The sequence below is a fragment of the Mastigoproctus giganteus genome, chromosome 2 (genome assembly GCF_048544385.1).
Source record: "Mastigoproctus giganteus isolate SK-2022 chromosome 2, ASM4854438v1, whole genome shotgun sequence".
NCBI classification, from domain to species: domain Eukaryota; kingdom Metazoa; phylum Arthropoda; class Arachnida; order Uropygi; family Thelyphonidae; genus Mastigoproctus; species Mastigoproctus giganteus.
Window position 1 is genome coordinate 7,100,649 of NC_143576.1, and position 22,909 is coordinate 7,123,557.

General features: G+C 37.9%; 1 protein-coding gene across 1 annotated transcript in view; it reads left to right on the top strand.

The window, feature by feature from the left end:
• Nucleotides 1-22,909, top strand: part of LOC150089139 (RING finger and transmembrane domain-containing protein 2-like) — a 147,562-nt gene that overhangs the window by 60,213 nt on the left and 64,440 nt on the right. Inside the window, exon 6 of the mRNA XM_090390346.1 lies at nt 74-227. Within this exon, the coding sequence (XP_090246472.1) occupies nt 74-227 (154 nt within the window). The remainder of the gene's footprint in view (nt 1-73; nt 228-22,909) is intronic.

Here is a 22,909-nt window from a genome sequence, read left to right on the forward strand (position 1 = left end):
CCAAGTATTGAATTATAAAAATACACCATATTGTAGAATTATCTGCTTTACTGAATATTTCTTTTTATTCCAGATTAATATTTGTACCACCTTATTCTGCACCAATCAATATTTGGGAGGTTTTATGGATCGTAATGGTTACAGATTTTGTTCTGAAGTTAATTACAATCCTGATAAAAATAATAATAGTTATTCTACCAGGGAGGTTCATTCCATTTCAGAAGAAGGTAAGTTTTTTATCATAAATTTTGGTACTTTTGGTTTTTGCACATGCAGCAGGTGATTTAATGTCTACATGATGCCACTTTTACCTTTATCACTAATGTGTCAACAATAAAATGGCATCTCTACCCATTCTCAGATAATATGCATGCATAAGCGGACATAAATTGAAAAAAGGATGCTTGCTGGATAGGTGTGCGAAAACTGCTTTCAGCCAGGGAGTAATTGATTGTTGCAGCAAACTTCCATCTGGGGTTTTGAGAGTGGGTAGTTTGAAGAGATTTAAGTAGGGATTAGACAAATTATAGAGGATAAGCAAATTAAGCGGAATTTTTTTTTTTTTTTTTTTTTTGGCCGATGCTGTATAAGCTTGCATCATTTGCCAATACTAAAATGAAAGGTGCTATATGCTTCACCATTAGGTGAAGCATATAGCACCTTATTGTAGATGTCTTGATGTTCCTTCACAAAACATGATCTTTAACAAGCATTTTGGATATTTGGCATACCCTTGGAAAGTATACAGCATGTATTCTCTTACAAGACTCAGCTGACACTTGAAGTCAAGCCACAAAACCAGTCATTATTCCCATTTACTGTATATACAAGTTTTGTGAAATGATGATTACTAGAAATTCCTGTAATTTGATTACATAAAAAGAACTAAGAATAACAAATAGGAAAATAAATAAAACAAATGTAGTTTATAAACAAAACAAAAACAAAAAATAAATATACAATACAGCCTCAATATACTGTGTCTCTTCATACCACAGTTTCGGATATACCGCAGGTATAACATGACCCTTCCCAAAAAAAACAAATTACGAAAAAAAGTAGTGTATTCAAAGAACTAGCAGTTTCGAATTGGAAGCTGGAATAAGCAAATACTGCATATACTCATACCTACTGTACATCTTGCTAATGTATTTCCAAGAGGGGAAATTAGCTAAAAACTTGACTGTATATTTTCTTTGATATGTTCAGTTGCAGAGTAATTTTTGTAAACAACAGGATTTATCAGAGACTTATTGTAGATGCCCAGTTTCTCCCCTCAGCTAGAGAAGCAATAAAAGAGTATATCAGTGGAACACTAATTACAAACAGCTACCCCTGGAGCGAATTATAGCTAATGTTCATCAAGTGCATTATGTTAGTTACAAAATAAATTTTTGTAAACAGCACTTGACATCCTTTCTTTGACTAGAAGTTACACTTAGGATAGCAAAAACTAAGGACTAAACTAGACAAAATATACATGAACTGATAAGTGATATATGGAGAAATAATGACTTCACTTTGGCTCCAGGTTAGGCCAGATAATTTGGTTTTCATTTAGTTTTCTCAAAGCATGGTAAATTCCAGGGCATCAGAAATAAATACACATCAAAATTAGTAAATTAAGACTAAGTAATGGCCACCAAAAGAAAAAATTATAGAGTTGAAGAAAAGTAAAAAGATTAACAAGAGTTGAGTGGTGAAACAAAATGCAGTATATTTCACAAGTGTAGAATTCCAGAAGGAATGTTCTGTAATTGGATAAAAGAGGAAGAAAAATTGCATTAATTCATAGACTCTGTAGAAGATGAAGTAGACCTCTAAAGAAAGAAAAGTAGACTTTGCAAAAACAGTGTCGTGGACCAGTGCTTATACCAGGGTTTCTACAGAAGCATAGTGAAAGAGTACCAATAAATGGGGTAATTTTGAAAGTTCAGGCACTTAAATTTCATAAGCTACTTGGTGGAGATGACAACATATTTAAAGCTTCCGAAGGGTGGCTTTGGAGATGGAAGGCTCATCATGGGATATCCCAGGCTATTGCTGTAAGCAAATCTGCATTTGGTGACATTACAGCACCATTTCCTGAATTTCTGCTTAATGTGATTCAAGATGGTGAATTCAGATGAACAGTTGTACAATTGTGATGAAACAGTGCTGTACTATAAACTTCTCCCCAACAAGTCGCTGGTTATTAAAAATGCATCCAACAAAGTGGGCATGAAAATTAACAAAGAAAGAATTACTGTGTGCAAACAAGACTGGAAATCACAAGCTAAACCCTTTATACATTGATAAAAGCTGAAGTCCCAAATGTTTTAAGCATGTCATCATGAAATCTCTACCTATGAAAAATAAGTCTGACCAATGCTTTGATGATGAGTGATATTTTAGCTTTGTGGTTTGAAAGTGAGTTCGTACCATCAGTGAGACACCACTTGCTTTCCAAAAAATTTGAAGAAAAGACTGTTACTGTTGGATCACTGCCCAGCTCATCCCTTGGCTAATGTCTTGAAATCAAAATATTGCAAGATCAGAGTCGCATTTCTGCCAAGTAACACAACTGCATTAATTCAGCCCATGGATCCAACAGTAACAGAGTTTGAGCCTTCAAAGCCTACTGTCGTGGTGAACTACTTTCTGACGTTGTGAACTCAGAAATTCAAGTTCTAGGATTTCTGAAAACATTAATACTGAAAGACATTGCATAGAATATTGGATTAGTTTGGGAGAAAGTAAGCTCAACAGCAATTAGAAAAGACAAAATAACTAATAGTAACCTTGAATTAGCAGCATTTTCAGAACAAGAAGTAAAGGCTGCTTGTAATACACTTGCTGGCAGTCTTGATGCAAATAACCTGGATTGAGATCAACAAACAGACGGCCAGTGACATAGGGAGTGACTCAGAAGATAATGTGGACGACTGTTGTAAGAAAAAGTGCCAGAAATTAATAAAGTGCTTGAAAACATTAATTAGGTAAGGTGTGGTTAGAATTTCATAGTGATAATAAATATCTTCATTTATTGTATCTGATCACTATTAAGAATTATGCACTGAAAAAATGATGTCATCAATTCTGAAATATTCATGTAAACTAAATTACACGACTATTTCAGAATGGATGCATAGAATGTAAAGGGAATGATATAACGTTTAATACTTTTTTGTCTTTCAGTTTGTATACTCTTGAAACATTAGTAAATAAAGTATTTATTTACTAATGTTTCAAGTAATGTAATTTACTAATGTTTTTTTAAATAAAGTATTTATTTACTAAGCAAAGTGCAATTATGTTATAAAAACTGGGGGGGGGGTGCTTTTTTTTTTTTTTTTTTTTTGGCTATAACATGCTTCGTATAAGTTGCTGCCTGACACCTGCATTATATTCAGGTTGCACTGTAGTTTTTAATAATATAGTTATAAAATAATAATATAGTTTATAATAATATATTTATAAAATGTAGTTAACTTAAGAATAACAAATTAAAAATTGAAACAAAAAATGAATATAGTTCATAAACAAAGAAAATATATAAAGAAAACTGAGATTGTAATAAAAAGGAGATATATATATATATATATATATATATATTGAATTTATAAGAAATTGGTGAGGTACGTTATAGAATTGTAATATGGATTATGGACTATAGATGCATTTTTTAGCAGAAGGAACCCAATGACCTAATGGATAAATAAGTTAATTGAGGGGATGAGAATAGTTCATTTTAAGTTATATATATATATATTTATATACAAGTAACCCTTGTATAACACAGTAGTTAGGTTCCTATAAAATCTTGTGTAGCGTGAAACCATGTTAGTTATACAGGATGAAGAACCAGTACAAACAAGGAGGTTACATTCCAAAAACTAACAAAAATACACTTTTTTTTTTTCCCATAACTATTGGAAACTTGATTTTTTGAAAAATAGTAATAACTGAACAAACGTCTTACAAACTGTGATACATATATGTCAGATAAAGTACATTCATTTAATTTTCTTCCTCCTCATCACTGCTAAGCAAAATCGAATGAGAAAGTTTTCTCTGTTACAGAATATATTCACCTTCTGAACTTTCTTCTACACCATCCAGATTTTGTGTATCTTCTGCTCCCTTTAAAAAATCAGTAATCTGGGTTTGTTTGCTTTTGCTTGATAGACCTTTGTAAATTTCATGGTATAGAACTAAGCATGTTTGAAGTTCCCTTTTGAACTTTGTACTCCTTTCATTTGAAGGATCTACATTCAAAAAATAAGATTCTAATTATGCTCGGCTAAGTTTATGCCTTCCCGTATGCTTTTTAGTGTAAAATTTGGAACTTCAGAATTTTCATCTGTACTATCATCCTCTGAATTGATTTGGTTTACCTCCGATGCCATTTCCACCAAATCTGCTTCGCCAGCCTCTTTTTCTACCAGTAATTCTTGAATGTCTTCAGTAGTCATATCATTAAACCATCCCCTCCTACCTACTTAGCAAGTTCTACTCTCGTATCAATTCTGTTTTCTGCTGGTTTGGCCATATTTTCTGCACGAATGACTCTGGCCATTACATTTTTCCAACACACATTTAATGTTGATGGTTTTACTTCTTTGAGTGATAAAGTTATGATTTAGATACAGTCCACAATTGAAAATGTTTCCATGCCTCTATCACTTCAATAGATATGGAATCATTTTTTTCCAAAATCCATTGTAACAATTTTCTGATGTAATGAGTTTTAAATATAGATATAATGATTTGATCTAATGGCTGAATTAAAGAAGTCGTATTAGGTGGTAGGAACATTACTTCAACGTTTCGATGACTTAAATCTTTTGGATGGCCTGGAAAAACTTGGAAATCTAGATTTTTCCACTTTAAATAGTTTCCTACAGCTGGCACAAAACAATTTCGAAACCATCCTTTAAATAAATCAGCAGTTACCCAAGCTTTTTTATTTGCTTTCCAGTATACTGGTAACACTTTTCATAGCATGAGGATTAGAGGATGTCTAAACTAGCATAGGTTTTATAATGTAATCTCCTGATGCATTACTGCACATAAGTAACATTACATGATCTTTTGATGCCTTAAAACCTGGAGCAGTTTTCTCTTATTTTGAAATAAATGTTCTGGTGAACATTTTTTTCCACCAAAGACCTGTCTCATTGGCATTGAAAATTTGATGTGGTGTGTATCTGTGCTCTTCAATAATTTTTTGTTATTCCTCTGCATACTTCTTGGCAGCTTCATTATCAGCTGATGCACTTTCCCCTTGAATTCTTAGGTTATGTAACGAGGAGCAGTTTTTAAACTGCTAAAACCAACCTTTACTAGCAACAAACTTAGGGTTAACAGAAATTATCCATTTACTTTTAAATGGTTATAAATATTTAGTGCCTTTTGTTTAATTACATTGCCTTCTAAATGGGATCTGTTTTTTTACTGCTATCATCATTCCAAATACTGAGTGCTTTTCCCATTTTCTGAATTATTGATGCTCAGGGACAAGCTGTCATATTTGCGGAAATTAAAGATCCTGCATCAATAGCAGTTCCAATTTTTGTTCATTTTTCTTTAATTTCCAGATTGTTGCTTCATTTAAATTTAAACTGTTTGCAATGTATAATACCTTTCTCCTTTTTTAAGACGATCCAAAATTTGTATCTTTGATTCGAGAGAAATAAAGTTTCTTTTGAGAAGTGCTTTTTTACTTTCCTTAAGCATAATTTAGGGCTGGAATTTCATTTACAACAAAGAAATTATTGCAGTATGGTTCTTAAGGACAAAGTTTAGTAATACATACCCGAAAAATTTATAAATAATCAAATAAGAACCAAAATAACCTTACAAAAACCTTAAAAGTCACAATTTTTTATCTCAAACAGAATCCCACAATTTCAATAGCACAGAACCTAACACCTGGATTTTCCAATAATTCTTTTTGTATAATGACAAGCGAGTCAACAGCGAGGCAGAGTTGCCAAATTCTTTCATTTGCATTAGCAGAATTTTTGCATTTGTAACAAACTTTTAAAATCGCAAAAATATTTCTTTCAATTAATATTTCTACTTCTGAGCTGGTCATAATATTCTCTAATTAACTCCTTAGCCTTTATTAAAGGCTGCAGTTGAGACTTACAAACAATTTCATTGATCTGATAGTCGTGTCTTTTATGCATATCAGAACAAAGTAAACCTCTCATGGGTGTGTCTTGGAGGAGCAAAAGTAGATGACATTGCATTAGCATTAGTAGAGGCATTTAGTATTAGTATTAGTATTAGTATTAGTAACGGCCGCATGGTGCAAGAAAGCCTATGGCTTATGCTGCACCAGCCAAACAAAAAAAAAAAAAAAAAATCCGAACAAAACAATAATAAAAACAAAAAATAAATAAATAAAATAAATAACTAAATAATAATAATTAATAAATAAAAAATAAATAAAATAAAAAATAAATAAAAAGGAAATTAAACCTATCATCCTATGCGCTTCCCTTACCCAAAAGTACTATCCAGATGACCTTTGAATTTCCCCAAACTGTCGGCCTCTACCACCCATGAAGGCAACTTATTCCAGTAATTTATAACTCGCTGGCTAAAATAAAATTTCCTGCAGTCCAATCTAAACATTCCCCCCCCCCCGTAACTTGAATTTATGTCCCCTAGTTCTAGCATCATTTATAATCTTGAAAATTTTGTCCTCATTCATTTTACTGATGCCTCTCAGAGCCTTAAACACCTCAATCAAATCTCCTCTAAGGTGTCTAGTTTCCAAACTCTGCAACCCACATATTCAAAGTCTTTCTTCATAAGGACGCCCTTTTGCCGATCTCACCAGGCGAGTTACCCTTCTTTGCACCCTTTCAAGAAGCTCGATGTCTTTCTTTAGGTGCGGTCTCCATACTTGAACACATTATTCCAAGTGTGGTCTAACATAAGCCTTATATAATGGGATTATCACGTCCCTATCTCTACTTGCAAAAGTTCGATAGATCATCGATAGGACACCATGGGCCTTCCTTGCAACCTGTTTACAATGCTCAGAGAATTTCATGTCTGACCATATTGTAACACCCAAGTCCCTTTCCTCCAGTACTGAGTTTAGTTGAACTCCACCAAGTGAATAAGTTTTTTTGGGATTACTGTTTCCCAGGTATAATACCTTACACTTTGTTGGATTAAAGCACAGCTGCCATTTTTCTGACCATTCTTGAAGTCTATCTAGGTCTCTCTGAAGAAGCTCAGCTTGACAGTAATCATTAACTACTCTACCAATTTTAACATCATCTGCAAATTTAGACATCACGCCCTCTATCCGTTCATCAATGTCGTTTATGAAAATTAAAAACAAAAGTGGTCCTAATACTGATCCTTGGGGAGCCCCACTTCTTACATCAACCCAATCTGAGGAATAGCCATTTATCGCAACCCTCTGTCTCCTGCCCTGAAGCCATCCTTCTATCCATCTAAGGATTTTCCCAGTGATTCCAAACTGTTCCAGCTTATAAAGCAACCGCTCATGTGGGACTGAGTCAAAAGCTTTGCTGAAATCTAAATAAACAATGTCGAAATTATTCCCTAAATCCAGCTCGTGAGTGACCCTTTCGAAATAGCGAACCAGATTTGTTAATCATGATTTTCCCTTTACAAAACCATGCTGAGTATCCTTGAGAATTTCAATTCGATCCAAATGATCCTGAATTCCACCCTTGATCATTGCCTCCATGATTTTCCCTACTACTGAAGTCAGACTGACAGGTCGATAATTTCCAACTTCACTTTTAGAGACACCCTTATGTATGGGAGATACATTTGCACTTTTCCAATCCAAGGGAATCTCCCCAGAGTCTAGTGATGCTCGCATAATTAGCCTCAATGGTTCAATGCACTCGCTTGCCGCCTCTCTTAAGATTATAGGGTATATTCCATCAACTCCAGGAGCCTTACTGGTCTGTAGGCTCGAAAGTTTTTTTCATTAAATAATCTTGCGAAATTTCAATATCATTAATTGCATTTCAACTTCGCTCCCACAATTTCCCATTGCCACAAAAGCAAAGCAACGGCAGCTGGTGTATTTATTACTATCCCCTTTCCCTTACATAAAGGTCCGATCTGGCTTGTCCTGCTCTTCTTGGCATTTATATATGTGAAGAATTCTTTATCCCCCCCCCCTTTGCTCTGTTTGCTAGTGATTTCTCACAAACTGCCTTTGCCTGTCGAACCTTTTCTGTGGCTCTATTACACATCACCTTGTAGCTGTTATAGGCTTCGGTACGTTTTATTGCTCTGTAACCTTTCCATTCCACCTTTTTCTGCTCAAGTAATGCGGCAACTTCACTATTCATCCAACTTGGAACCCTTCTCGTGGAGTATTTTTTTAATGGTATATACGCATTCAAGGCATCTGTGATTAATGTTTTAAAAGCATACCACAGTTCAATTGTATTCATTCTCTGCGCGATATCTACCCAGTTAATAGAGGCCATGTTAGTACCTTAAGGCATCGTAATTTCCTTTTCTGTAATTAAAACCCATTCCTTTGCCTTTTATTTCTGCTACCTCTCTCGTCATCATCCACCGTAGAACTCCGTGATCACTTCCTGCTACTGGTTCCTCTACTGTCAGCCCTGTTATGTCATCTGATTCATGTGTGATGATGAGGTCTAGAATATTTTTTTCTCTAGTACTTTTCCTGGCATGTTGATACAAATAACAGTCATCTAGTTGATTTAAAAATTTTGTTCCCCATGTCGAGTTTCCTTCCCATTTACTCCAATCAATTAGAGGCAAATTGAAATCACCCATAATAAGGCATTGACGCTTACTTGCCCATTCTATTTTCATGTAGAGGCTTTTGTCATAATCTTCACAATCACCTGGTCTGTAGATTACTCCTACTCGCATTATACCTTTGTTTCCAACTATCTATTAGAATGTTGTACAACTTCTATTAGTTGTACACGTTGGCACTAATAATATTAAGAGTAGGAGACCGGCAGAATTACTTAACAAGTACAGGTCACTGTTGAACAAAAGCCGAGAATTAGGGTTGAATTTGAAAGTGTCTGCAACTCTGCCCAGACACGATAGGAGGGAGTATATGATGAGAGCCTTGTCGATCAATTCGGCCCTGGAAAGATTGTGCAAGGCTCAAGGGGTAGAATTTTTTTCAGCCTGGACTGTACTTGTTAACAGGAGAGATTGCTTCTACAGGGATGGGATACACTTAAATAGAAAGGGTGCAAGAATATTTGCTGATGCTATCGAGGCAGTGTTAGGTGGGTCGGAAAACTGCTAGCTTGGGGGGAGACAAAGACCAATAGATTGACAGTAGCCACTGGCAGAGGTGAAAGAGATTCTTGCACTGCTTCTATTAGAATGAGCAGAAGCCTGGAAAACAAGATGCATGGTATTTCAGAGACTGCTGAGAGCCATTGCGGTACAAGTAAACACATGGGTTGTGTTAGGGTAGCTAAGAATAGAAACAGGTGCAGGTATACTTGCGTGTACACCAATGCTAGGAGTTTAGTAATTAAATTTGATGAATTTGAGGTATTGCTCAAAACATCAAAGGCAGATATTGTTGGGATATCAGAGACGTGGTGTCACACAGATATAAGGGATGCAGAACTGCAATTTGGGGAGTACAACGTCTACAGAAAGGATAGACAGGATAGGAAGGGGGGAGAGGTTATGCTATTAGTTAAGAAACACATAAAAACCAAGGAAGTGAAGCCAGTCGACATCGCCGGACAGTGCAGTGTTGAGTCAGTTTGGTGTGACATAAGCATTGGGAGATCAAAATTGAGAGTAGGAGTGTGCTATAGGCCTAATGACTCTGATGAGTATAATAAGGAACTGTACAGGGAAATAGAGTGGGCCAGTAAATCAGAGAGTCTTATAATGGGAGATTTTAATTTCCCAGTTATTGACTGGAATTGGGGGGCTGGTTACTCACACACTAGCAGGTCTTTTGTGGATTTATTGGATGATTGTTTTCTACATCAGCATGTTCGGGAGGCAACTAGAGGGAGTAATACTCTTGATCTGATTATCAGCAGTGATTCTTCATGCATTAAGAATCTGCAGATAAACGAACCACTAGGTGGCAGTGATCACAGTGTGCTGAAGTGGGATTTACTCAAAGAGGTAACTACCATTACGGGTAAAGGGAAGGGTTATTGCTTCCGTAAAGGCGACTACGATGGACTGAGACAGTATTTAAATTCTATACAGTGGGACCAACTGATGATGTTACCAAAAGCAAATTCAAAATGGGAAGCATTCAAAGAACTTATCTTGGAAGCTACTAGGCTTTACATACCAACTAAGAAATATTATTCAAGGTTTAGGCCAAAATGGATGTCAGATGAACTAATGAGGCATATGGCAGAGAAGAAAAATGCATGGGATACTTACAAATTAACACATGACACAGAAGCCTATGATAGATACAAGTTGATATGCAACCAAGTTACAAAGGAGGTTAGGCAGGCAAAGGCAGATTACGAGAAATCCTTGGCAAGGGATGCAAAGAAAAACAGCAAAGAGTTCTTTAATTATGTTAACTCTAGAAGGAAGGGGATGAATCAGATTGGTCCACTTGATATTGATGGGTCAACTGTTGATGATCCTGCTCAGGTAGCTAACATACTAAATGAATATTTTGCATCGACATTCACACATGAGGAGTTATTCAGCAAGGGGAATGCCAGAGGTGTATTCTACTCTAGCAGTAAGCTACAGGATCTTGAAATAACTGGGAGTAAAGTGGAGGAGAAACTGTTGAAGATAAACACAAGAAAGGCACCCGGGGTGGATGGGAGCTATCCAGTTATATTAAAGGAGGCAGCAAAGGAAGAAAGCAAACCCTTAGCCATAATTATGAGAGCTTCCTTGGACTCAGGGGAGGTACCCATAGACTATAAATGTGCAAATGTGACCCCAATTCACAAATGAGGATCAAAGGCTGACACAAGTAATTATAGACCTGTGAGCTTAACTTCTGTTCCAGGAAAATTAATGGAGGCACTGGTTAAAGAAGCACTGCAGGATCATTTAGACAAGACTTCAGTTATAGCTCAGACACAGCATGGTTTTGTTAAGGGGAAGTCTTGCCTGACCAACTTGATTGGATATTATGATGCAGTCACAAAAGAACTGGATGCAGGGAATAACTTTGATATTATATACTTGGATCTTAGAAAGGCTTTTGATACTGTTGCACATGGAAGACTGCTACACAAATTGGAGCAGTGTGACATTGGAGGCAAATTGCTGCAATGGATAAAGGGGTGGTTGAGGGGGAAGACAGAGAGTGGTAATCAATGGACACTGCTCATCGTGGACTAATGTTATTAGTGGAGTCCCTCAGGGCTCAGTGTTGGGTCCATTATTGTTTTCTGTATTTATAAATGATATTGATGATGGTATATCAAGCTTAATGTCCAAGTTTGCAGATGATACAAAGGTTGGCAGGGTTGTCAAGGACACTACTGACACTATGCTGCTGCAACAGGATCTGGAAAGGTTGAGCAGATGGGCTGAGAGGTGGCAAATGAAGTTTAACATTGACAAATGTAAAGTACTACACATGGGAAACAGCAACCCCAGAGCAACGTATCAACTCTGTGGTACTACACTGACAGTGGTAGAGAATGAAAGGGACTTGGGGGTGGTTGTGCAGGCAGATATGAAGTTCTCTGAGCAGTGCAGACGGGCTGCAAGAGTAGCTCATGGAGTATTGTCAATGATATACAGGAATTTTTCCAGCAGGGATAAGGAGGTGATTATTCCCTGGTATAAGGCAATGGTCAGGCTACACCTAGAGTACTGTATACAGGTCTGGAGGCCTCATTTCAAGAAGGATGTAGAGCTGCTGGAACGAGTACAGAGAAGGGCAACAAGATTAGTGAATGGAACAAAGGGTGCTCTTACGAAGAAAGGCTTAAGTTTTGCAAATTACAGTGTCTGGAGACTAGGCACCAGCGAGGTGATCTGATAGAGGTGTATAAAGCCTTGAATGGTTAAAGCATGCTCAATGCTGATGGGATTCTTCCTCTAGCTCAGAAAAATCACCTGAGAGGGCATAAATTCCCATTGAGGAAAGACAGATGTAGGATAGACGTGAGGAAATTTGCCTTTAGCCAGCAGGTGGTTGGTTGGTGGAACAGACTTCCATCCCTTGTGGTGGAGGTTGATAGCCTAAATAAGTTTAAGGCTCAGCTGGACAGGTATTTGGAACGAACAGAGGGGTGAAGTGGAAGTGGGTTTTTTTTTTTTTTTTGGCTGATGCTGCATAAGCTTGCTTTCTTGCATCAAATGCCTCTACTAATGCTAATGCTAATCTCACACCATACAGACTCTATACTAGCATGTGAAATGTCTGAATCCGGGAAAGCTATCGTCGCACTCTGGCTGCTTCTGAGAGAAGCATTACCCCACCACCCCTTCTATCTAACCTATCCTTCCTAAATACATTATACAAGCCATACTGAAACTCATCATCCCCAATTTCCGGGTGGCACCACGTCTCTGTAAGCCCTATTATGTCCGCGATACTTGTTTTAACCAGCAGTTCGAATTCGCTCATTTTATTGACGACACTTCTAACGTTACTGTATAAACAATTAAGATTTACTGTTCTTGTATATTTAACAACCCTAACACAACCCTTGAAGGTTTTTAGGCTCTCTTCCCTGATATTAGCTACCCGCTCATGTGAAACGTCTTTGCCCCCAGAACATCTAGATAATATGTCCAGTTGGGCTAACAGATAAGAACTCTTAAGGTATGTGCAAGAGTTACATTGACCAATATTATCAGATAAACGCGTGTCAGTATTACCCACATCCCTCCTAACTAGCAGTTTCCCTGAACCTTTAAGGTATCCTCAATAATACTGGCAAAAACTTTTGCACCACCTTTGTTTAAGTATATCCCGTCTCTACAAAACAAATTCTTTCTACCTACAAGTGTGGGCCATGCAGAAATTTAACCCCTAAAGCCCCGATTCCTTCAAGCCTTGAGTTAATCCACAAGGCTCTTAACATATAATCCCTCCTATCGTGTCTGGGCAGAATTGCAGACACATAGACATTATGGCCTAGCTCGCAACATTTCCTCAGCACGGTCCTGTATTTTTCCAACAAATTGTCAGATCGTGTACATGAATAATAATAATATTGTTTATTGTTAATAATATGAATAATAATATTTTCTTTACCCCCTTTAAAATCTGACAATCTGTTGGTGACATCATTAATAGTTGCTCCCGGCAGACATACCCTGGTTCTGCTCCACCTATCTTTATTACAAAAAATATTCCCCGTTTCCCTGACAATGGAGTCTCCTAATAAAACAATGTCCTTTTTAACCAGAGTAGTTTGCACTTGGTTTTTCTGTTTTGAGGCTCGAATCGGGTGTGCATCACTTGGTAGATTGCTAGAGTTTTGAGTCCCTGACGAGCTCCCAGATGCATTATTTTCGAGGGCAAGCACTCGTTTTTTCAGGGACTCAAATTGTTCCATCAGTGCACCAAATTGTAATTTAAGATTAGTGCACTCCTTACATCGATCACAAAGAAACAAATCCCCAGGTGAGGTAGGATTAGTCACCAGGTCAACCTTGGAAAACATTCCACATGTTCCACAACGGATGAAATCATGACTCGCCCGTAAATCGCCATCTGCTATTTCCGTGTGAGTCACGATACCCTGTGACGTGTTTAAGGCAGATCTCGTAACTACCATTATAAAATTAAATAAATATCAATGAAAGTAACTTTAAAAAATTATATCTATAATATTATTAAAATCAAACAGTTACAGGAAAACCTATAACAAAATAATCCAACAATATCTAAATAAATCAAATATTTAAAAGCACTATCCAAAAGTAAACCACTAACTGAGGAGCCCTGTCTAAGCGTGTCCGCTCACCTCGAATGCCAATGTATTATGCAAGAAATCCAGCATATGCAGCATCAGCCAAAAAAAAAAAAAAAACAAAAGCCACTCCCATTTCACCCCTCCGTTCATTCCAAATACCTATCCAGCTCAACCTTAAATTTATTTAAGCTATCAACTTCCACAACAAAGGATGGAAGTCTGTTCCACCAACCAACCACCTGCTGGCTAAAGGCAAACTTCTGCACATCTATCCTACATCTGTCTTTCCTCAATTTGAATTTATGCCCGCTCCGGGGATTATTCTGAGCAAGAGGAAGAATCCCATCAACATTGAGCATGCTCAAACCATTCAAGGCTTTATACACCTCAATCAGATCACCTCGCAGGTGCCTAGTCTCCAGACACCGTAATTTGCAAAACTTAACCCTTTCTTCATAAGAGCATCCCTTTGATCCATTCACTAATCTTGTTGCCCTTCTCTGTACTGGTTCCAACAGCTCTACATCCTTCTTAAAATGAGGCCTCCACATCTGTATACAGTACTCAAGGTGTGGCCTGACCATTGCGTTATACAATGGGATAATCACCTCCTTATCCTGTTAGAAAAATTCCTGTATATCATTGACAAGATACCGTGAGCTACTCTTGCAAACCGTCTGCACTGCTCAGAAAACTTCATATTTGCCTGCACAATTAGGTCCTTTTCATTCTCTACCACTGTCAGTGTAGTACCACAGAGTTGATACGTTACTCTGGGGTACTGCTTCCCATATGTAGTACTTTACATTTATCAGTGTTAAACTTAATTTGCCACCTCTCAGCCCATCTGCTCAACTTTTCTAGATCCTGTTGCGGCAGCGTACTGTCATTAGTGTCCTTAACAACCCTGCCAACCTTTGTATCGTCTGCAAACTTGGACATTAAGCTTGATATACCATCATCAATATCATTTATAAATACAGAAAACAACAATGGACCCAACAGTGAACCTTGAGGGACTCCACTAATAACATTAGTCCACGATGAGCAGTGTCTATTGATTACCACTCTCTGTCTTCTCCCACTCAACCATCTCTTTATCCATAGCAGCAATTTGCCTCCAGTGCCACACTGCTCCAATTTGTGCAACAGTCTTCCATGTGCAACGGTATCAAAAGCCTTTCTAAGATCCAAACATATGATATCAAAGTTATCCCTGCATCCAGTTCCTTTGTGACCACATCATAGTATCCAGTCAAATTGGTCAGACAAGACTTTCCCTTAACAAAACCATGCTGTGTCCAAGGTATAACTGAAGTCTTGTCTAGATGATCCTGCAGTGCTTCTTTAACTAGTGCCTCCATTAATTTTCCTGGAACAGAAGTTAAACTAACAGGTCTATAATTACTTGTGTGATGTCTTTGATCCTCCTTCGTGAATTGGGGTTACATTTGCACATCTCCAGTCCATGGGCACCTCTGCTGAGTCCAAAGAAGCTCTCATAATTATGGTTAAGGGTTTGCTTACTTCCTTTGCGGCCTCCTTTAATATAACTGGATAGATCCCATCCACCCCAGGTGCCTTTTTTTTTTATGTTATCTTCAACAATTTCTCTTCCACTTTCCTCTCAGTTATTACAAAATCATCTAGCTCACTGCGAGTTTAACTCACCTCTGGCATTCACCTCCCTGAATAACTCCTCATGTGTGAATGTAGATTCAGAATACTCATTTAGTTTGTTAGCCACCTGAGCGGGATCATCAACAGTTGAAACATCAATGTCCAGTTGACCAATTTGATTCATCCCTTTCCTTCTAGAGTTTACATAGGTAAAAAGAACTCTTTGCTGTTTTTCTTTGCATCCTTTGCCAAAGATTTCTCATAATCTGCCTTTGCCTGCCTAATCTCCTTTGTGACTTGGTTACAGACCAGCTTATATCTATCATAGGCTTCCATGTCACCCATTAATTTATATGTATCCCATTAATTTTTCTTCTCTGCCATATGTCTAATTAGTTCATCTGACATCCATTTAGGCCTTAATCTTGAACAATATTTCTTTGTTGGTATAAAAATCCTAGTAGCTACTATGATTACTTCCATGAATGCTTTCCATTTAGAATTTGAGGTTGGTAACATCATCAATTGGTCCCACCGTATAGAATTTAAATACTGTCTCAGATCACCATAGTCACCTTTACGAAAGCAAAAACCCTTCCCTTTACCTCTGATGGTAGTTACCTCTTTAGTAAATCCCACTTGAGCACACTGTGATCACTGCCACCTAGTGGTTTCTTTACCTGCAGATTCTTAATGCATGAAGAAGCACTACTGATAATCAAATCAAGAGTATTACGCCCGCTAGTTGCCTCCCGAACATGCTGTTGTAGAAAACAATCATTCAATAAATCCACAAAAGCCTTGCTAGTGTGTGAGTGACCAATCCACAAATTCCAGTCAGTATCTGGGAAATTAAAATCCCCCATTATAAGACTCTCTGATTTACTGGCCCACTCTATTTCCCTGTAAAGTTTCTTATTATACTCACCAGAGTGATTAGGCCTATAACACATTGTGGGGAAGACAGCTTTAAGAGGATAAAAGTGATGTGCACACGTTGGCACTAATGGTATTTGAGGACTTGCTTAAAAAGTACAAGGCAATGTTAAGAAAAAGTCAAAAGTTAGGATTAAATTTGAGTGTCTGCAAGTTAGGATTAAATTTGCAAGTGTCTGAAATTCTGCACAGACACAATAGGAAGGAGTACATGTTGGGAGTCTTGTAAATCAGTTTGGCCCCGGAGAGACTGTGAAAAGTTCATGGAATAGAATTTTTCTCAGCATGGTTTGTGCTTGTTAACAGGAGAGATTGTTAACTATTAGGATTAATTGTGCAATCAGATGTGAAGTCCTCTGAGTTAGTACAGATCCACTGCCAGGACAGCATTGCTGCTCTATGATTGGGATTTTTTCAGTGATTTACAGGAATTTTGCCAGTAATATGAAATAATGATAATGTAATATATCCAGTAAAAATATTATACTTTGGTGCTTTTGAGGCTGAATGTGCATTTTTATCAACAAATTGAATGGAAACTTTTGAGATAAAAATTATTTTAACAGACACATAGAGTTGTGTGTGCAGTAAGCTGTGCAAGGGCACGAGGTAGGCCATTCAATCATTAAACTGGTGTTCATTGTTATTATTATTATTATTAAAATCAATTTATTTCCCAAGAAACCTTGGGTCACCCTGGGATGGCTCTGTGCCACAAGGATGTGAATATTTACAGACTAAGGTGCAAGGAACACATGTACAATAAACAAGAGTACGTGCTTTCTCGACCCAAGACATTTAGAGGATTAAATATACAAAATATACAATCATGAATACAAAACAAAATCTTTGTCAAATACAAATAGACAAGTTAAAAAAAAAAAAAAAAAGTCTGTCATGTCCAGGAGTGGGTGAGTCTCAGATTCATTATCTGGTAGCAGTTCTTGAGGATTTCCTTCCTGTAGAGCTTGTCTTCACAGAACCTATCAAGGTGTATCCTAAATTTATTGAAGGTCTGAAGACAATTGGCTAGAAACATGTTCCTCAGGGAATCAATGCCTGACAGCATAAGATACAGAGGGAGACAGGAGTCGGGGTGCTCCCCTCGGGCCTGAGATTAATATGGATACAGATGGAGCATCAATTCGTTAGAAGCCGTACAAGCATGAGGACATTTTTTGTCATGATGATGATATGTCTCCAGGGAGTGGTGCCCAGATTTGCCTGTAGGATCGATCTGGAGATAGTTAGGGTTTTTCCTGTTCATCCATCTAAGCAACTAGTACTCTAAACTGAGGTATTTGTGAAGGTATGAGGCAGGGGCAGATGACCAAATTTCTGATGCATAGAGAGGGATCGGTGTAATATACCTCAGGATGTGCCAAACAAGCAGCGCTGGCTGATGCACACCAACGAGCTCCTGACGCACTGCCCAAAGAGCCACGTATGTCTTCTGCCTCATCCTGACAAAGTGAGGCTGAAAGGTGAGCCCAACGTCCCATGTGAGAAGGTCAGTATGGAAGGTCACTTTTTGCACCGGCTCCCCACTAACAAAGATTTTGATATCATTTTTGACTTCCTTCTTGGTTATCGGCAGTTGCACTGATTTGGAAGGGCTCAGATGCAGCCCAATTGTGGCAAGATAATTTTCCAAGCTCAATATCTGCCCAGAAGCTTGTTGGTTGATATCATGAATCTGATGATTTATGATCTGAGCTCACGTAGAACTTCAGATCATCGGAATAAGAGACAAAGTTAGGATTCTGAGCTAGGAAAGGCTCCAAAATTGCTGCAAACAGGATAGCTGACAGCACGCTTCCTTGCAGGATGCCTCTTGAGACGTCAATAGTTACCTAGAAGTCACTGTGGGTCCTAGACACTTGCCTGGCAGATACCTTACTTCAAAATTTGAAGTAAGGTTTCTGCCAGGCCGAAGTAGTGTTTCAGAATGGTAAAAAGAGCTGGGGTTATTGTTATGGAACAAACAGAATATAGATATATAAATGCAAGAGTTGTCAACGAATAAATAATTATTCGTTGACAACTCTTGCATTTATTCCCTTATTCCGTCATAAGCCGATTTAATGTCCAGGGATATGATATCGATCTATGATTTGTTGCTGCATGGACGTGTGTAGTTTTGCCTCCAGCGCTTATCTAGACTTAAAACAGTTGCCATCTAAGATGGGGTGAAGTCTCATGCCTTTGCAGCAGTTCATGGCTCTTGAATTACACAGTATATTAAGTGACTCTAACCAGAGACGGTGGCAAAAGTGTCGAGACTGGTCAACTACTTTGTAGTCCCGCTTGGGATTGAGGTGGGAGAAATCCCAGGTGCCGTCTGACATGAACATACCTTGGGATTGAGGTCGTGGTGGGTCGACCAGAAATGTTCCGCGATTGTGGACTGGTTGGTCCCATCTTAGAGGCAACTGTTTTAAGTCTAGATAAGTGCTGGAGGCAAAACTACGCACATCCATGCAGCAACAATGAACACCAGTTTAATGGTTAAATGGCCTACTTTGTGCCCTCGCACGGCTCACTGCACGCACAACTCTGTGTCTGTTAAAATAATTTTTATCTCTAAAGTTTCCAATCTATTTGTTGATAAAGAGGCACATCCAGCCTCGAAAGCTCCAAAGTAAAAATCCAGATATATCCAGTAAAAATATTATTTTTACTGGATATATACATTATCATTATTTCATATCACTATGGATTCCAGTACAACAGGCCCAGTTATACTCAATTTTGCCAGTATTGATAAGGAGTTGATTATCTTGTTATTTAAGGCAATGGGTATGTCACATCTTGAGCACTGCAAACCTGTCTCTGGAAGCTTCATTTATGAAGGATATGGCACTTTTGAAATCGGTGCAGAGAAGAGCAACAAAATTAGTGAGGGGAACAGAAGGGTACTCTTACTAGGAAAGGCTTTAGTTTTGCAAATTGCAAAGCCTGGAGACTAGATGCCTGTGTGGAGATCTGTCCAATGTGTACAATCAAGAGGAACATTGCCCTTCCTCAGACTGCACACAAGGGACATAAATTCGAATTTAGGAAAGGTGGTTGCAGCATACCTTTGCTCAGTGGGCATCTGATTATTGGAACAACTCTATATGTGATGCAGTGGTGTTCCAATAATCTACACCTCTACATCTATTAAGTCTAGTCTAGTTCTTCCTTGAATTTATTCCAGGAAGAACTAAACTAGACTTAACAGATTAACAGTAGCTGCAGGCAGAGGTGGAAGTGATTCTTTAAGATATTACTACCATCAGGGGTAAAGAGAAGGGTTTTTGCTTTCGTAAAGGTGACTGCAGTAGACTCAGACAGTTTTTAAATTCCATACAGTGGGACCAACTGATGATATTACTAACAGCAAATTCTAAATGGAAAGCATTAAAAGAATTAATTTTGGAAGCTACACTGGTGGCAAAACTTAAGGATCAACATTATTTCTAAAGGTTAAACCACAAAATCTTTACTTAAGGTACTCTTTACTGATGAGAGTAGATTCAGTCTCAGCAGCGATTCTGGACGTCAGCTAATCTGGCAAGAGGTTGGCACATAGTATCACCCCGCAAACATCACTGGAAGGGATTGATATGGCGGTTGAGGTGTTCTCATCTGGGGAGGCATTATCTTGGATGTATGTACACAACTCCAGATACTGGAAGGTAACCGGTGCATGCTATTGTACTGAGGTAATCCTTCCCCATGTGTGTCTGTTCCGAGGTGCCATTGGCCGAGTTCGTGTTTATGGATGATACTGCCACATCCCATCGCACTGCAGCTGTGATATGCTTTTGGAAAGTGAGGACATTGTATGTATGGATTGGCCTGCCCATTCTCCTGATCTAAATCCCATTGAACCCATATGGGATGCTCTGGGGAGACACCTAGTGGCACATCCACACCCACCAGAAAATGTTCATCAGCTGAAAATGGCACTGACAGAGGAATGGATGGTGTTACTGCAAGGATGGTGTTAATAACAATGGCAGATACGAATAATTTTAATATTATAACAAAACAGCAGATATACACACATGTAATTTATGTTTTCAAAAAAAAGAAAATATAGTTCAACTTTCAAATGCTGATTGATGCTTTCAAATGATTGCTTGCCAAACGTTTTAGTGGCTATGCTACATTTGTATAGAATATCTCATAAAAAAAAAAATTTTCAAACAAAGCTCTGAGGGACATTAGCAGCAGCATCTCTTGTCAGTTAACATCAAGAACATTACAGCCTATCCTCCTCAAATGATGCTATAACCTAGTTAGACTATTTCTTTTTAACATGTTAACTGCTACCAACTTCTTTATGTGCTGTTATGGTGCTTAACCTTTGCACTTACCCACTGATGCATCAAAACAGGAATTTTTTTTGTGAGATAATGAGGTCTAATCGTAAAAATAAAATAAAAAAAATAATAATTCTGGCCACATGTTTCATGCTATTTGTCTTATATTATAGTTTTACATTTATGTCAGTATTTCTTCAATTGAAATGAGTTATAAGGCTGCATGCCGTAAAGAAAATAGTAATTATGTCAACTTATAAAGAAAAATAATTATAGTGAGGTAATATTTGAGCTCTGCAGGCCTAGTTAAGTGGCCATATGATATAGTGCACAGCAAGCACTATAAATAATGTCTCAGTGTGTTGTGAAATTGTTTGTGTGTGTATATTTTTTGACTGGCTCCTATAATAAGTATAAACCAAAAAGTAGTAACACGGGAACAAAGAATTTTACAGAAACTTTGCCTGGAGAGAAAAAACTGGGCCTTTTTGTTTTTTCTAATATTTTCTAGTACAAAAGTTTATATAAATACAACCATAATTTGAGTATTTTATTTATTTTGGGAGTACAAATAATTTTATAATTTTTAAAAAATCTGCTTTATTATATTTGCATTACTGTATTTTTCCCTAAAGAATATAATCCAGTAAATTGTTTAGTAAAGCAACCTAATTATCTTTTAGAATGTTTCATGTAATTGCATGATAAAATCATATATGGGTTACCCAAACCACCTACTTGAACATCCATATGTTACAATACACGTTGCCATCTCGTATTGCCCAAACAAATAAACAGCATGCAATAGAAACATGGGATCAAGGACTTTTATGTTGTTGTTGTTATTTGGTTTTTAGGAGCATTAGCAACTAAGGCCATATTGCTCCGGGGATATGCGGTGGTCATTCCCTGACCTTTCCGCATCCTCCATATTTGGTGGTCACTGGCTCAAACCCCAGTCTAATCAAGAAGCGTGTGCTATGCACTGCTGCTCCTGCCCACCTGGCTATGGAGGTGCCTGGGATCGAGGACTGTCAAACCAAACAGACTCGGACATAACTGTAGTGTCTCATGGCAGCTAATGTGTTAAATAATATCCCTATACAGTTTGCCTTTCTCTGATCTGGAAAGACAAACTGAAGAGTTTCATGTAATTTATTTAATCGTTCAATTCTCATACTCTTTACCTTCTAAGTGGCCATGGTTCCCTTCATACTAAACTTGCTATGTTTAATCTGCCTGAATTTCCCCTATGTAACTTGTGGCAGCCCGGAAGACTGGCATCTTGTTCTTTTCACCTATCCATATTGCTTAGGTGTTTGTTTGCCTTTGTCTGCTGTGTCTCAACCATTTTTTTCTGACAGTGAATCATCTCTCTCTCTCTTGGACTCCAAAGAAAAGTTTTTAATCTGCAAGATTTTGCTCATAAAACCTTCACCAGATGTGGACAACTCATCACTAGTACTTCAGTTCCTGGAACTACTCCAATTCTGGCTCTACTTCAGTCCAGGCCATCATTTCCAGTTTGTGAAACCATCGTCACTACCAGCATCTTTAGTTCAAGTAACCATCTTCATCGTCACATTTGACTTGGAGAGTTCCTAATCATACTCATAGAGTGCTTGATGACCGGCGCTTCCGTAGACAGGTGGGCAGGAGCAGCAATGCGTAGCACATGCTTCTTGATTAGACCGGAGTACAAGCCCGTGACTACCAAATATGGAGGATGCGGAAAGGTCAGGGAATGACCACCACATATCCCGGAGCAGTATGGCCTTAGTTGCTAATGCTCCTAAAAAACCAAATAACAACAACAAATAGCTTAATGACCACTGTGTGTTTCCCTGTCTACTATCTCCTGCTGGACTGAGGTTGGATCATCTGCTGGCATAGGCTATTCTGTGTAGAATCTGTATCTCTCCTCTCTATTTCATTTTAATTCTTGTCTTTTCCCTTTTGTCTATTATGTGTTTACTTTTTATTCTTCCTCCTTTTTCTGCTATTCTTTCCTCTGTTGTTACCTTGCTGGCACCAGCCTTGCACTGCTGTGGGATTTGTTGATAGTTTTCTGTCAATTCCTTTTATTTTTATTATTTTATTAACTGATTTTTTAAATGGTTCGGACATTGAGTACGTGCCACTTGAGGTTAGCTACGGTTT